General features: G+C 46.4%; 1 protein-coding gene across 1 annotated transcript; it reads right to left on the bottom strand.

Annotated features, from left to right (window-relative positions):
• Nucleotides 1-938: 938 nt before the first annotated feature.
• Nucleotides 939-16,799, bottom strand: RFK (riboflavin kinase). The gene is made up of 5 exons (XM_040417060.1): nt 16,305-16,799; nt 13,578-13,729; nt 10,891-10,993; nt 2,648-4,019; nt 939-2,607 (listed from the first exon to the last, which is right to left on the bottom strand). Exons 1-4 carry the CDS (start codon nt 16,588-16,590, stop codon nt 3,895-3,897), a joined length of 666 nt encoding a protein of 221 aa, XP_040272994.1. The 5' UTR covers nt 16,591-16,799; the 3' UTR covers nt 939-2,607; nt 2,648-3,894.
• Between the last annotated feature and the right edge of the window lie 1,092 nt (nt 16,800-17,891).

The following is a 17,891-nucleotide window of genomic DNA, read 5'->3' as shown; positions in this document are numbered from 1 at the left end:
TCGAAGTAACTGAAGACAGGCTCGGGCCCTCATCGGAAGCAAGGTAAGCTTCCCAGCACATCAGCACCCCGCGATCGCATTTTCGGGGTGCTGATGGGAGACAGAGGGAGTCCGCTCCCTCTGTCACCACTTTACATGCAGCGGGCGCCATTGCGCCCGGCATGTAAAGGGTTAAACAGCCCGGATCGGCACTCCTGCCGTTCCGGGCTGTTAGAGCAGGGACCCGGCTCTCATGTGAGAGCCAGGTCCGCGCTCCCCGCTGCACGGGGGAGCCGCGCGGCGCTTAAACTGTGCCGCCGTAAAAACGCGGCGGCCCAGCCTAAGGCCCCTTAGTGACCGCCGTAAAAACACGTATGGGTGGTCACTAAGGGGTTAAACTGGACCTATGATGACCCCTAGAATTACCTTTTCCTATTTACACAGGCACAGTGGGTCGTCCGTGCAGATGAGTGAACAGCACAAACTTCAGTACCAGGCACAGTCTCGGAAAACTCATCAGTATTGAAAAGGTTTATCACACTAAAAATACTTATCCCCATCCACAGAAAATGAAAATAAGTGTCTTGACTGCAGGGGTCTGAGAATGGGATCCCCAGCAATTACGAGAACGGAGGTCCTGGAGTGCGTCAGGAGAATGGAGCAGCATTTTTTGTCTGGATGAAAGCTGGCATATATACAGGAAAGTGGCCTGATCCCCATTATAGTGAATTGGGGATCAGACGATGCACGGTGGTATCCAGCTACGCCGATACAGTGAACTTCGGCAGTCTGTTCCTCTGCAGCAACCGACTGTCGGAGTACACCGCGCACATGTGAATGCAGCCCAAGTTACATAACCCCTTTAGGTCCACAAGAACTCCATTGAAAACCTGGCAATACAGTGAACATGAATCGAACATTAAGTGCCAAAAATAAAATAAATAAAACATAGCACAGGGTTAATTAAAATACCCATTTATTACAATTCTATCCATTGGATCCATTAAACCACAGTGTAGTTTGCACAGCTTAAATTGCCATTTACAATCAATGACATGTTGGTGGGTTCGAGTTGCCATGGATTAAGGCAGAGTTCGAACCCTGTGTTTTCTGTGCGGCGGCCTCATACTGGCAGAAAAGATCCCTTTTAGGCGTTTAACTATACACGTCATATACATTATACAGATACCTCCAACGGATGATTCACCATAGGATTCCACTGTAAAACACTGTTTAAGGTATGTTTTTTTTTCCCTCTCTTTTGCTGGTATCTGCAGGATGGAAAAGTGTAGTGTATTACCCCCCCCCCAACATATATGTCAAAATGTGGGGCAAAGAACGTGATGAACAGCCTCTTCCCTGGGACTCATTCTGCCAGCACAGTGTGTGAACTCAGTCTAACAGATGAAACATGAAAGACAACCATCTAGTTATACATTGATACTGAGAAACAGAACTAAAACACACACACACATAAATATGGTCCCACATACATGAATATCCCATACACCGCCAATCTCATAAGCATAAACTGCTAACATATGTACTACAAAGGTGACCTGTCAGCAGTGACCAGATGTGTTCTAAACAGTACAGAACCAGGTCCCTGGAGTCCCCTGCCCAAGAAGTCAGACGTGTATTCTGTGAACAGTATCAGGAGGTTCCTTGTTAAGGAGTTATCCAGGAATTGATAATGACGACCTATCTGCAGAGGTCCGAGTCCCAGCCGATCATCTGTTTTAGGGAGTCACCATGGTCACGGGAACTCTGACAAGTGCATCCAGCAGCTTTCCAAGCACAGCGCCATACATGGTATAGTGGCAGTGCTTGGTATTGCAGCTAAGCCCCATTCATGGTCTTAACGTACAGTGACGTAACATGGCCTAGGAAGAGGTTGCAGCGCTGGCCACTAACAGCTAATCGGTGGGAGTTTCAGACCCCCCCACTGATCTGTTATTGATGACCTATCCAGAAGACTGGTCATCCATAATTTCCAGATAACTCTTTTAAAGAAAACTTTGATTGTAGGCCGTGTGCTCCTTTAAGAAGAATCAACCGTTCTCAGAGGAGGCAGTAGCACGCTGCCAACTGGAGCTTATATACTAAGAGAGGCATTACGCAGTCTTACATAAAGTCCGCTGGCACAAAGTGCCAAATTTATACTGAGGCATGGTTGGGTCTTAATAAATTTGGCACCTCGGATGGCATGCTTGATTAGTGTAAGCGGCGCCTGACTTAAAGATTTACAAAATGGCTCTTATTAGGGCGACTCGAGGTAACTAAATTAATCCATCTATCTTTGGTGAATAAGATATTGAACAATATATAAAAAGGCTGCTAAATGCTGGTGTAAAGCCAAAGACTATTAACAGAGCCTGAGAGAAATAAATGGTTAAAGATGTGAACAGGTAGAATCATCAGCGAGGAGCAGCATGCAAATTCTGCAGTACATATAATAAAGAGCATGGCACACAATGGACCGTTCTATAAAACCGCTGCCAAAACAGGCAGAGATCATGCAGGCTGCAATACATACTCTTCAGCAATGAACATCGCGTCAAGGAAGAATATATTCTGAGCCATGTATACATTTCTGTAGATAGTATATATCATACATAATAAGGGCAGCTGGAGCTAAAATGATTAAGAATGATTAGGGCATGTTCACATGAGGCGGCTATGCTGCAGATTATCCCTTCGGATTTTGAGGGTGAAGAATTTGCAGCACATTAACTTAGTGGCAAAGATTTTTAAAGGGAATCCCGAGTGTTACCGATGACATTAGGATAGGTAATCAGTATCTGATGTGGGGGTCTGACTCCCAGCACCCTGCCGATCAGCCATTTGAATAACCACGGCCTTTTCCTAAGCCAGCGACGTCATGTTCATTGTTCACATGTCCTAAGCGCAGCTCAGTCCCACTCAGGTGAATAGGGTTGAACTGCAATACCCAGCACAACCACTATCCAATGGACGGCACTGCGTTTGTAAGCTCACTGGAGCACAAATAGCTGATCGGTAGGGGTCTCGGGTGTCAGAACTCCACCAACCACATGCTAATGAGGATTGGGCATCAGTATTAAACACTGGGAAAACCCCCTTTAAAAAAGAATTAGCCGATTCAGACATTGCATCTGAAAACCACCTCTTATGTCCTACTGCATTTTCTCCATACAGAAGAAAACATGACCCACACAATTTATGCATTTGTTGCTGTCAAAACCACATGCATGTAAAAACGTGATTTACACCACAAAAATGGTTTTCAATAGAAAAAAAAAACTTGCAGGGACGTTTCTTTGAACTGCTGTTGCTTCATTCGAGAAAAAAAAAAAAAAAAACTGCAGATCCTGGGTAAACCTAGTGGCTTGGCGTCTCATCATACCGAACCCGACCCCATGTTATCCACAATTACCTTGTTCTGGGTAATGGATTTTTATCTTTATATAATAAATAACCCATGAATATGGGTTAAAAAATAAATAAAATCTACTTTTTTACAACAGGCAGCTGGATTTCGCCGGATGTAGTACATCCTTCACATATCCCCGGCAGTAACGCTGCTTTAAGATGCCATAAAATGCTAAGGGGCACACGGTAAGTCATATCATAGCTAAGGGAATGACCAGGAATCTCATTGCTGCCTTCTTTGCAGCGTAACATTTGGCATGACCTATAATGCACACGGTTGAGAGGGACAATGGAGCTAGGGTACCTTCTAATCAGTACAGTATTCGAGTGCAAAACATGACTTTAGAGTTTCATCAGCATTTTTTACAAGGCATTACCAATGACTACAATAGTCCTGTCTAGGCCATAAGAAGTGATATTTTAAATATTAAATAAAAGATGGTCTGATGTCCACTGCGCTCTACTACTATGAGACACCAAACTTTATGGGACCTCAAGCCAAAGTCAATGACCGTTCAGAATTTTCTTTGAATTGTTGAAGTAGCGGTCCTTCAGCTTCCTTCGTTCTGGTAGGTCCAGCTGCTTCTTTGCTTCCTCAATGTCACTGTGAATTGCAGCAATCAGGTCATCTGTAGATGAATAAAAAACACGTTTGTCACCTTCTCACAATGAAAAAGGATATATGTACAGTATAGTTCACAAGAGTGGTTGGAGACAGAATTTACCAGAATACATCTATATACTGTACACACACACACACAATCAGCTTGCACCAGATGATCAGAACGGAACCAAAAACAAAACCAACTTATTGCCGTTTTAAAGGTGTTTTACCGGAGTGGAATATTAAAAGACATCTTCAGGATAGGTCATCAATATCTGATCGTAGGGGTTCAACTCCTGGCACACCTGTCGTTTGGCTGTTGGAAGAGGCCGGAACACCGTGGCCTTTTCAAAGGCCATGAGGTTATGGTCATCTGTCACAGCCTATGTGCAGCTCAGTCCCATTCAAAGGAAAGAAGCTGGGCTGCAATACCAAGCACAGGAGCTACACAATGTACAATGCTGTGCACTCATCGAAGCATCGTGGCCTGTTCAAACAGCTGATTGGTTGGAGGGCCAGGTGTTGGAACCCCACCAATATTGAGGACCTAATCTGAGAATAGCCCATCAACATTCTACTCTTGGATAACCCTTAAAGATTCACTGGACCTAGATGTGAATGATAAAAGCAAGCACAAAATTGATTTGCCTCCACCGTTTGCGAGTCTGGATGCTCTTGCTGCAGCCGTTGTCTTACAGCCAGACAGTGAGGAAAAGGAGAAGGAAAATCCTGATCTCCTGGGGAAAATATTTTGTTAGATACACTACTAGAAAATGAAGAGAAAACAAAAATAAAAATAAAAATTCCTGGTAAATTAATGCAATTTAGCCGAGACTGAAAGTATAAAAGTATCATACAACCAAGGTGATGCATCCTTTATTTTGGGTTCTGCAGCAGGACATTTTCTAAGGCAGGGTCTCATTAATACTAGGTGGCATCTCCCCATGCTGCGATACAGGCCGCCTCTCTGGCATGCTAACTGTTATACAGATGCTGAATATCCTCTAAGCCCTTTCAGATCGGACTCATAGTTCGGCCAAGGTGATTGTTGGCTGTGTGCATGGGAGATCCATCGCCTCATCCAGTCCCAGACAGACATTCTGAAGGGGGGTATGGGGGGGCGTCAGGAGATCTGGCAAACAAGCTGGCCAGGGTAGCTGCTAGATACCCCGAAGAGCATGTTGTGTAACAATGTGTGGGTGAGCATTATCTTGTTGGAACACCGTGTCTCCCGAGTCAATAAAGGCAGTAGAACAGATTCACACAATCTCATCGACCTACTTACTGAATGCTGGTCGATGTTCCCTCCACAAATACCAGACAAGAACCACAAGGTAGCTAAAGGCATCCCACACCATGACACTTGGTGTTGGACCAGTGTATTTCCGCACTATGTATTATGGCGTTTTCAAGCCCTCCTGTAAACTCTCATGTGGCCATCATTAGTACCAAGGCAGAATATGCTTTCATCACTGAACACTATTGTCTCCCACTGATGGCTGCAATCTTGGCTCAATCGCATAAGGCTGGGTTCAGACCTGAGCGTCTTTGATATGCGCGTTTAACGCGCGTTTTTGACGAGCGTTTTTTGCAATAGTAAACGCGCGTTTGACGCGCGTTTGTGTGATTGACTGCAATGTCCTATGGCCACAAACGCGCGTCAAAACGCCCCAAAGAAGCTCAAGTACTTGTTTGAGCGTAGGGCATTTTACAGCGCGTTTTTCAGCGCTGTAAAACGCTCAAGTGAGAACCAGGGCCATAGGGAAGCATTGGTTTTCATGTGTTGAGCGTTTTACAGCGCGTTTGAACGCGCTGTAAAACGCTCAAGTGTGAACCCAGCCTTAGGGGCATCCATCAGCAGATTTGTAGCTATGAAACAGGCTGGCCTGTTGTATGTGCACTAGGCAGCTGAAGGCATCTGTGTTGGTCCCACGTTCATATTTGCATGCATTGTTGAGAAAAAGTTGTGGGACCAACCCATATGCCAAGCGCACATGTAACAAGGTCAGGCAGTTTCATAGGTACAAACCTCCTGACATTGCCCTTCTTATTTTCCAGGTGTTCTTTTTTTCAATTTTTCCACTAGAGTATTTTGCCCTTTTAATTGGAAAAAGACACAAATATAGACAAAGAGGAGAGGAGGGAATTAGTTTAGTGTTCCTTTAAAGCAACACGTGAGGAGGTAAAATGGGGTGAACTAATGGGATTCTGCAGGACATAGCCAAACGCATCACACAACATGAACAAAAGGCTGAAGAAAAACACACATCATGACAAGGAAACCATGTTTAAAGGGGTATTTCGGTTAGATTAAGTTTTCCCCTATCCTTTGGATAGGTAGTAACTATTAGATCAGTGGGGGCCCTACTGATGGGACCTCCACAGATCATGAGAACAGGGGCCACATATCCCCTGCAATGAACGGAGTAGCCAGTCGCTCTGTTTAGGGGGTAAAGGGCCCCTGTTCTAATGATCGGTTGGGGTCCCAGTGGTAGGACCCCCACTGATCTAATGGCTATTGGATAGGGGATAACAAGCTAAACTGCAATACCCCTTTAACGATGCCCAAAACGCATATGTATTATAACTGGTTCATGTGCACATTGTCATGTATCATTTCACATGGGTTATGCAATGTTGAATTAGTGTTCATGAATAATTCAACTTGATATTGCTGTGAAGCCATGATAGCAAACCAGGAACATCTTGTGACCAGCTCTTCACACAGAGCTTCTCCATGTGAGGCCATGTGACCATTAATGATTAGTTCCACAAAGCAATGCCTATGTCCAATTAATTAAAAAACAACACTGAGAATAAAAAGGAGACAGTGTGCCGCTTTCTTGTCTGTGCTACCACCATTAGTTCTTAGTGTCAATCAGAAGTACGTAATATTCTCATGGTATGAAGAAACCAGCTCAAAGTGATTCGTTGGTCCACCTTACATGATTAGAGTAAACGTTAATGATCATATATCTTGCCTTCTCCAAAGCATTTGACACTGTACCACACTCAGATTGGGTCACCAGTGGGGTATCACATATTGGGCCCTATTCTCCTCAATATATTTATTAATGATCTTGTAGAAGGCTTGCACAGTAAAATACCAATTTTCGCAGATGACACTAAACTGTGTAAAGTAATTAACACTGAAGAGGACAGTATACTACTACAGATGTATCTGGATAGATTGGAGGCTTGCGCTGAGAAGTGGCAGATGAGGTTTACCACTGACATATGCAAGGTTATGCACATGGGTAGGAATAATACAAGTCACCCGTACATACTAAATGGTAAAACACTCGGTAACACTGACATGGAAAAGGACCTAGGAATTTTAGTGAACAGCTGCTGCCAAAGCCAATAAGATAATGGGTTGGATCAAAAGGGGCATAGATGCCCGTGATGAGAACATATTCCTACTACTTTACAGATCTAGTCAGACCACACATGGAGTACTGTGTACAGTTCTGGGCTCCTGTGAACAAGGCAGACATAACAGAGCTGGAGACGGTACAGAGGAGGGCAAATAACGTAATAACTGGAATGGGGACGGGGACGGGACTACAGTACCCTGAAAGATCAAAATTAGGGTTATTCACTTTAGAAAAAAACGACTGAGGGGAGATCTAATTACTATGTATAAATATATCAGGGGTCAGTACAGAGATCTATCCCATCATCTATTTATCCCCAGGACTGTGACGAGGGGACATCCTCTGCGTCTGGAGGAAAGAAGGTTTGTACACAAACATAGAAAAGGATTCTTTACGGTAAGAGCAGTGAGACTATGGAACTCTCTGCCTGAGGAGGTGGTGATGGTGAGTACAATAAAGAAATTCAAGAGGGGCCTGGATGTATTTCTGGAGTGTAATATTACAGGCTATAGCTACCTGAGAGGGGTCGTTACTCCAGGGAGTTAAGCCTCATTCACATGTCAGTGTTTTGGTCAGTGATTGTAAACCAAAACCAGGATTGTAGCCTCCACAGACATAAGGGAAAGATCTGCTCCTGTTCTGTGTTTAGAGCCGCACCTGGTTTTGGCTCAAAATCACTGAAGGAAATCACTGACGTGTGAATCAGGCATTATTCTGATTGCCCGATTGGAGTCGGGAAGTGAGGAAAATTGGCTTCTACCTCACAGGGTTTTGTTTTTGTTTTTTGCCTTTCTCTGGATCAACTTGCAGGACAAACGGGCTGAACTGAATGAACAGATGTCTTTTTTCAGCCTTATAAACGATGTTACTATGTAACTCGTCACCATGAAAAAACGCAGTGGAATTTTCAGGCAGCTTGTTATAAAGCAGGAGGAGCTGAGGAGATTTATATAGTTTTGTACTGTATTTTATTAATTTACATAACTGCTCATGCTTAGTAGTCATGTGTGCGATCTTAGAGATTGACGGCCTTGCCTATACAAATGGGTATACAAAGTTATCACTGAAAAGGGTCTGCTCACTGGACCCCTATATATAGAAAGAATGGGGACTGAACAAATAACTTTGTTTCCATAAAAGAATAGGCGAACATAAACTCTAATGTATCCCAGAGAAAGAGGTTTCCTTCACTGTTTAGAAGCCTCCTCTTCTCCATAGGTCAATTCACTGATCATCTGCAGACAGACTACCTGCTCACTGAAGGATAGGATTAAATAGACGTCTATGGAGAGTGAAAGAAGAGAGGAGCTGCTAGAGAAAGGAAGAGGTATAGAGACAGACAGTAAATCACCACCCGTCAGTCCCTGCTTTCTCCCCTCCATAGAATTCAATGTCATCTGATACTTCAGTGAGCAGACAGCCCATCTTCAGCTGAACAATGAACAGAGTTAATTAAGAGGACAGGAGTAAAAGTTTAGATGTAAATCCAGCAATGAAGATGGTAAATCACTTACAAGTTACCTGCAGTCTTTCTAACTTCACTGCTGGATTTACATCTAAACTGCTCAGTTCTGCTGTGCAATGTACTCAATTACTGTTGATGCTTCTGAGGTGTAGTACAGAGTTAGGAAGCAGGATTCCTTGATTCTCGAGTAGTGTACTGGCAGACATAAAAACAGCTAGTCTCCCTCCACTAAATAAATGGCATAAATCAGGCTTTGGACATTCACACAACCAGTATGCAAATTGAGGATCCTCAAAATGTGGGTACAGGATGTGTGCATCCCGTACTTTCCATGGGCACCATTTTCAAAATTTCTGTTCTTGTCTTATGCGGACAGGAACAGGACTTATTTTATCGTTTCTGGCATGACCGCGGCCGGGTGACATTTTTTGTGGGCCCATAGAAATGAATGGGTCCGTGTATGATCTGCAAAAAATGTGGATCAGATGTGGACAGAAAAGTCTGGTGACTATAGCCTGGTTAGAAACAGCACAAGTTAGACCTGCTGAATTTTTTCCCATTAAGCTACATACCAATCTGCTTAGCTCCTTCTGTCCTATACCATGTTGCCTGCACATTGCACTGCATTTTGAATGTAGCATGATCCCTTTAAGAGAATCAACCCAAAGAGACTGAATGCAGGGATAATATTTGCAGTAATCCCAACATTAAAGGGGAGTCTGTCACCAGGAAATCCACAGTTAAAGGGGTTTTCCTGGGCGTTATCCTTTGGATAGGCCATCAGTATCTGATCAGTGGGGGGTCTGTCCCTTGAGACCCCCGCCAATCAGCTGTTTGAAAAGGCACCGTAGGCCGTAGCCTTCTTTCGGCTTTCGCTAGGCCATGTGACGTCATGCTCATCGGTCACAAGGCCTAGGTACAGCTCAGCCCCACTGAAGTGAATGGGGCTGAGCTGCAATGCCAAAAGCCAACATGTGCACCCTTGCTCCCTCTGCCAGCCAATCCGTCAACGTGACCGAGAGGATCAGGTTCTTGCATAGCCACCTGACCAAGTGTTCACAAATAGGCTTGGACTCGTTCTTCATTCACTTATAGGAAACCTGTCACCACAAAATGCAATGCAATCTGAAAGGACCATGCTGTCGAGCAGAAGTGAATTGGTATACAGTTTTATGGGAAAAGATTCAGTAAAACCTGTAATTTATACATTTACGGTATATCTTTGCTTGTTTGCAGCCCTGTGAACAGCTATCGGTACAGTGAGGAGGGGTTATCAGTGACTGACAGCTGTCTCTGTATGCACACAATGCTATCAATCACTGATAACACCTCCATCCTGTACCGATAGCTGCTCACAGGAGGTGGAAAAAGGAAAGATACAGATGTACAAATTACAAGTTTTACTGAACCCTTTCCCACAAAACTATATATCAATCTGCTCAGCTTCTCCTGCTCTATAACATGGTGCTGGCAGATTGCACTGCATTTTGAGGTGACAGGTCCTCCTTAACTGCTCATTTGTATATAGATTAACATACTATTCCAAGCTCAATAATGCAACTGTGATCAGTCTGGGAAACACTGTCCCCGTCTCGGACTTATTGTATCATAGTAATTTATGATCCAGCGAGTCTGATTGCGGGACTATTGCAGTGCACTGTCATCATCATATGTGTAAGCCGGAATGGACCCACTATCAGATAGATAATTACTATGATACAGTCAGTTCAGGTCAGGGGATCAGAGGTTGGCCTGGGAGATGCGTTTTCTGGGTCAATCAAGGTCGTGGGAAGCAGCCCTTCTCCAGAATGAAGTAAGGGATCTCTAGGTGAAAGGTATCATTACATTCAGTTGAGCTGGCCTGACAAGGCATTGCACCCGGATAACAATATTTTTCCCGTTAAAAGATCCCCTTTAGGGTATGTAATGAAGTGTTCATGTGCCAGCTTCCCTGAGGAGTGTATGTTTACACTAACATCCTGAGGAACATCTCATACAGCTTAAAGACACTAGAGTTCATACAGACAGAGCTGATTCACATACCAGACACTTACCTAAAGAGTCAAAGCTTCTCTCTGGTCGAATGTAGCCCACGATAACAATACTAAGTATTTCTCCATAAAAGTCTTTCTCAAATTTATGAATTATATGGGTTTCCTGAGGGAAAGTGAAAAACAGTTGATCAAGTTGTGGACAAAAATTCTCTTCTAGAACAAGATCATGCAATATAAAAGTTATAGTACCCAGGACTGACCTAACAAAAGATGCTGAACTGTAGACAAGCGCTGTACAATCTAGGGGTTTCCAGTATCTGCTGGAAACAAGATGCACAGCGTCTCCAGTTATCTTAGGGCAAGTTCAGATGCCCTAGATTTTTTGTATGCAGTCCAAATCCCACTAAAGTATAAGGCCTCTTTCACACGAGCGTGTCCGGATGCGTTGCGGCAAACCCGCTTTTTTGACTGCGATTGCGTTCTGTTATTCAGTTTTTATCGCACGGGTGCAATGCGTTTTGCACGCGCGTGATAAAAAACTGAATGTGGTACCCAGACCCGAACTTCTTCACAGAAGTTCAGGTTTGGGTTAGTTGTAGTGTAGATTGTATTATTTCCCCTTATAACATGGTTATAAAGGGAAAATAATAGCATTCTGAATACAGAATGCATAGTACAATAGGGCTGGAGGGGTTAAAAAAATAATTTTTTACTCCCCTTAATCCACTTGTTCGCGCAGCCGACATCTCTTCTGTCTTCTTCTGTGAGGAATAGGACCTTTGATGACATCACTGCGTTCATCACCGTGGTGATGGATCATGTGGCGGACCATGTGATGAACACAGTGACGTCATCAAAGGTCCTATTCCTCACAGAAGAAGACAGAAGAGATGCCGGTTGCGCTAACAAGCCGATGAGGTGAGTTAAGTAATATTTTTTTTTTTTAACCCCTCCAGCCCTATTGTACTATGCATTCTGTATACAAAATGCTATTATTTTCCCTTATAACCATGTTATAAGGGAAAATAATAAAGATCGGGTGCCCATCCCAATCATCTCCTAGCAACCGTGCGTGAAAAATTGCACCGCATCCGCACTTGTTTGCGATTTTCACGCAGCCCCATTCACTTCTATGGGGCCTGCGTTGCGTGAAAAATGCACAAAATAGAGCTTGCTGCGATTTTCACTCAACACACAAGTGATGCGTGAAAATCACCGCTCATGTGCACAGCCCCATAGAAATGAATGGGTCCGGATTCAGTGCGGGTGCAATGCGTTCAACCCACGCGGGAAAACTCGCCCGTGTGAAAGGGGCCTAATACACCACATGTAAATGAGGTTCTGAAAACACCAGCCACCTCTAGTGGACAAATCAGCATGGAAAAAAAGTGTATGCTGTGGATTTTCAAACCTGCAGCACCTCAATTATGTTGTGTGTTTTCAGTGCAGACTTCACTCCTTTAAAAGGGGTTGTCTCACCTCATCATGTCCCATTTACTATGTGTATATAATCAAATTTCCAATAATGGCCTTGTGGTACCCTTCCGGTTTCCAAGCTTTTAGGCTACTTTCACACTTGCGGCAGATGATTCCGGCAGGCAGTCCTGCCGCCGGAACTGCCTGCCGGATCCGTCAAAAGGTATACAAACCGATGGCATTTGTCAGACGGATCAGGATCCTGATCCGTATGACAAATGCATTGAAATGCCAGAGCCGTCTCTCCAGTGTCATCTGGAAAAATGGATCCAGCGGTTAATTTTTTTCCCACATTTTTTGCGGTCCAAGCATGCGCAAACTGCAATGCCGGATGCATTTTGCCGGAACACTCGCATTTCAATGGGAAAAAATGCCGGATCCGGCAAGTGTTCCAGAATTTTGGACAAATATAAAACCGCAGCATGCTGTGCTATTATCTCCATCCTGAAAAGTCAAAAAGACTGAACTGAAGACATCCTGAACGGATTGCTCTCCATTCTGAACGCATGGGGATAAAACTGATCAGTTCTTTTCCGGTTTGAGCCCCTAGGACGGAACTCAGTGCCGGAAAAGAATAACGCTAGTGTGATAGTACCCTTATATACTGCTCATTTCTAGGCGTTATGGCCACCACTGCAGTGCAGCAGCGGCTAGGCTTGCGTACTACACGTAAAACAGCGCGCCATGCTGGTGGCCAGGAATTGAAGGAGCGAGTGAGCATTGGAGCCGACCACCTCGTATTTCTTCTTGCCTTAGCTGCCACCTCTTTCCTCCTACCAGCCTTGGAGCTATTCTATACAGCTATGCCACCAGAGAATAAAGTAATGCAGGTTCGGGGCTTGCAAAAATAACCCCAGCCCTGTAATACAGAGGCCTGTAGTCATCTTGTGAAAGAAGACTGTAGGAAAGCTTTTGGGCAAAAGGTTTGCTGTGCCACGGCTGCTACTGTATTGAACTAGCAGCCTCGGGACCACTGGTCCTAAAGAGCAGGAGGCATACAGGGAGAACCCTGCTGAAGACACCATACACAATTCAGGAAAAATAAGTTGAACATGATCTCTCCAGCCAAGTGTAGAGACTCCGCAGAGTGGCACAGGCAGCACTTTCATACAGAGGTGCCAACTGCATTCATGCTATGGACTGATACTTTCCCCACCTATCACAGGTATGATGCCACAGGGCACTAAAGTAGACCTACAACATCCCATCATGTGCCACCACTACATAGCCGGAGGATAGGATGCTGCCTCTAGGATCCATCGATAACTTACCACAGATTTCTTGGTGTTCTTGTAGAAGGGATTCCAACCAATACTCATAACCATTTTGTAAATGTCCCCATTGCCAATGCAGCCCCAGCCATAGTAGATGCCAGTGGTGAGGTCAGGAGGAAGACTGTCCACGACATGTTCAGGAAAATTAGCTGCAGGAAAGAAAGGACACACTGCGTCACGACCTGCTGGTGGTCACATGCCAGGACTACACAAGGAACCTCACATTACAGAAACTAAAAGGAACAGGACCTCCTGGGACTGAGCCACGTGTGCCTGTACATACGATGGAAATCACCGACGCTAGGCTTTGGCCTGTAGATGCAGGACAGATCTACAGGGAGAAACCAAAAACTATGATTTACATTACCTCCTTCCTGGCACAACTTTGTTTTTCACTCCCTGATTTCCCGGAGGCATAGGGTTTATTTTTCTGTTCACATAGCCATATTTTTCACGGGACAAGTTGTACTTTCTAATGGCACCATTTTATATTACATACGACGTAGTGGGGAGCTGGAAAAAAATTCCAAATCGTTCCCAGTAACTGATCGCTCAGATGTCATGGTTACAACTGACCCCAGTATCTGAGGGGTTAAAAGTCCATGATTGGCATTATCGCTAATCAAGGACTCTGTTACAGAGTGTCTGCTGTGTAAAACAGGAGCGGAGCAGGTGCCGTCTTTAAAGAGGACCTTTCATGGGTCTGAACATTGTAAGATAACAATCGGCGCCCAGGGATCTCACTGCACTTATTATCCCTGGGCTCCGCTCTGTTCGCCCGCTGTGGCCCCGTTACCTTCTCCCACGCTGCATGCTAATTGCTACTATCGGAACACCAGGGAGGAGTCTGCCCTGTTTCTCCCTGGGCGTTCCTTCTCCCAGGCTGTAGCGCTGTCCAATCACAGGGCAGACCTCACGGCCTGGGAGAAAAAAAATAAACTTCCTGGCTGTGAGCTCTGCGCTGTAATTGGACAGGGAAAAGGAACGCCCAGGGAGAAACAGGGCAGACTCCTCCCTGGTGTTCCGATAGTAGCAATTACCATACAGCGCGGGAGAAGGTAACGGGGCCACAGCAGGCGAACGGAGCGGCGCTCAGGGATAATAGTAAGTGCAGCGAGATCCCTGGGCGCCGCGCTACATGTCCAGATAGCTATCTTACAATGTTCGGACCCATGAAAGGTCCTCTTTAAAGACCTGACATCCAAAATCACAACTTGGCTTCAGCTATGGGTAAGGTACACAGCACCAGGACCACCACTTAACTTGTGACTTCTCTCTATGATAACGTTCTGTGCGAGCAGATGGGTCTCTGGAAGTAAACAGAATGTTTTCATTGTCTGACAGCAAGCAGAGACTTGAATACAGAGAGGCACTGAAAGCAGGTATATTGGAAAACTGTATAATGAAATGGGGGGGGGGAGGCTATGCCATATCTTTACATCTGACCTTTGGGACTCCTACTGATCCCGAGGAGGAACTGGCTGCTGTGCTTGTTTGGTGATTCATCCCCTGTACGATTCTTCCTGGAGGGGAGTCGGTGCCCGGGCGTCAGTGCTTCTGCCCCTTCGCTTCAGCCAGCCCTCAGGGTCAGTGGGTACAAGAGGGAGTCGGGGCCCGGGGTTCAGTGCTTCTGCCCCTTCGCTTCAGCCAGCCCTCAGGGTCAGTGGGTACAAGAGGGAGTCGGTGCCCGGGGGTCCGTGCTTCTGCCCCTTCGCTTCAGCCAGCCCTCAGGGTCGGTGGGTACAAGCGGGAGTCAGTGCCCGGGGGTCAGTGCTTCTGCCCCTTCGCTTCATCCGGCGCTCAGGGTCAGTGGGTACAAGAGGGAGTCAGTGCCCGGAGGTCCGTGCTTTTGCCTCTTCGCTTCAGCCAGAGCTAAGGGTCAGTGGGTACAAGAGGGAGTCGGTGCCCAGGGGTCCATGCTTCTGGCCCTTCGCTTCAGCCAACCCTCGGGGTCAGTGAGTACAAGAGGGAGTCTGTGCCTAGGGGTCCATGCTTCTGCCCCTTCGCTTCAGCCGACCCTTGGGGTCAGTGAGTACAAGAGGGAGTCGGTGCCTAGTGGTCCATGCTTCTGCCCCTTCGCTTCAGCCGACCCTTGGGGTCAGTGGGTACAAGAGGGAGTCGGTGCCCAGAGGTCAGTGCTTCTGCCCCTTCGCTTCAGCCAGAGCTAAGGGTCAGTGGGTACAAGAGGGAGTCAGTGCCCGGGGGTCAGTGCTTCTACCCCTTCGCTTCAGCCGGCACTCACGGTCAGTGGGTACAAGAGGGAGTCGGTGCCCAGGGGTCCATGCTTCTGCCCCTTCGCTTCAGCCGACCCTCGGGGTCAGTGGGTACAAGAGGGAGTCAGTGCCCGGGGGTCCGTGCTTTTGCCCCTTCGCTTCAGCCGACCCTCGGGGTCAGTGAGTACAAGAGGGAGTCGGTGCCCAGGGGTCCATGCTTCTGCCCCTTCGCTTCAGCCGACCCTTGGGGTCAGTGGGTACAAGAGGGAGTCAGTGCCCGGGGGTCAGTGCTTCTGCCCCTTCGCTTCAGTGAGTACTATCTAACATCCCGCAGATAGGGTATTCCTGTTACAGGTTATACCCTTTAAGCTTTAGCTTGCCTTTGTCAGCATCATACTTAGGAGGTTGGTGAATAACCAGGACAAAGGTCACCGAGCTCTTGATGTCCTCACACAAGTCACACCACCACCATGCCCTACACACAGGATTACACAACCGCCCACAGCCTCACCTGTCCGGATGCCCAGCTCCTTAGATCCCCGTCCGAAGCCTCTGACGACCTCGCCGCTGCAGTAATAGGGCAGGGCGCCGCTCATGGCACAGCCCCTGGGCACGCGCTTCTTCCCCGGGGTCAGCACCGGTTCTGCTGGCGGGAGCTCTCGTTTAAGTTCCATAGAGTGGCCTGCCAATACGCGGAGACCGTCCGTACACGGCAGCGGGCGCACCAAGGTAGCCGTCTCTCCACCTGAGCCGGAGACTGCGCCGAGCCGGCTACTACACGCAAGTCGCTGGGCCATCTCAAGTTTACCGCAGGACGGGGGCGCTTAGAAACAGAAGACGCTCTGAAGGCGACGTGCAGGTTGCGAGAAGATTCTGGATTCCCCTACGTCTCTCCTCCAGTGCAGTGATCTTAAGAACCTACGTCAGCGCTATGGAGGCGGCGATTTCCCCGGCGCTGTCACAGTGACTAGCAACTTACGAGGGACTTTTGGCTCACGTGATCAGCCCTCCCCGGCTGAATTCTGGGTCTCGATGACGTCACACGCCATGTCCCAATAGAACGTTTTCGATATGGCGAAATTTCTAGGCAACTAAATCACTTAAAGGGACAGTGTCCTGTCGACAATTTCACAACCCAAATTTTAGCGATTACCTAAGTACATAACTCATTCATTGTGTAATAAAGACTGGCACAGGTGTGTGGCTCCTTAGGGTGTGTTCACACACATCAGTCATATGCCACGGGATCACTATTAGATAGGTGGGGGTCCTGCTGCTGGAAGTCCGGCCACTTTCATATCCCCAAAAAGGAAGACATCATACCCAGGACAGTGCACAGAATGGAGACAATAATCTGTATAACCCTCAGCAAAACTGATCCCGAAATCTATAACCTTAAAGGAGTTCTCTGGTAATTAATAAGAACATGAAAACACTTAAATGGTAACCATCATGTTTTCATAAAAATAAAAAAAATACATTTTAGCATATAGTACTGCTGCAGCAGCATTATGCATAAAGAAATCTTTAGTTTCTTCATTTACCACTGTTTTCCTTGAGCTTTTCCCTTAGTTATGGCTGTTTTGAACCTTACAATATGAGGATCTTCTCAAGATGGCTCCTCTGCCAGTTCTCTGAGGCCAAAACTGCTTTCCCTCACTTCCCATACACACTTGCTGTAGCCAGCAGCTCCCTGCCAGCCAATCAGATTGGATTACTGAGAGACACGCCTTCTCACTCTGAAGCCTAATGCAGGCATGCAGTGTGAAGGACCGCCCCTCCGTCTTCATGTCTTCTTAGCCAGACAGACAAGCCATAGCAACTGTCTTTTAAAGGGGTTGTTCGGGTTCAGAGCTGAACCCGGACATACCTCCATTTTCACCCCGGCAGCCCCCCTGACTCTGAGGCCAAAACTGCATTCCCTCAGGTCACATACAAACTTGCTGTAGCCAGCAGCTTCCTGCCAGCCAATCAGATTGGATTACTGAGAGACACACCGCCTCACTCTGAAGCTTAGGGCTCTTTCACACTTGCGTTGTTGGGATCCGGCGTGCACTTCCGTTGCCGGAGGTGCCCGCCGGATCCGGAAAAACGCAAG

Source organism: Bufo bufo, chromosome 2 (genome assembly GCF_905171765.1).
Source record: "Bufo bufo chromosome 2, aBufBuf1.1, whole genome shotgun sequence".
Lineage (NCBI taxonomy): Eukaryota > Metazoa > Chordata > Amphibia > Anura > Bufonidae > Bufo > Bufo bufo.
This window is presented reverse-complemented; position numbering and strand designations above follow the sequence as displayed.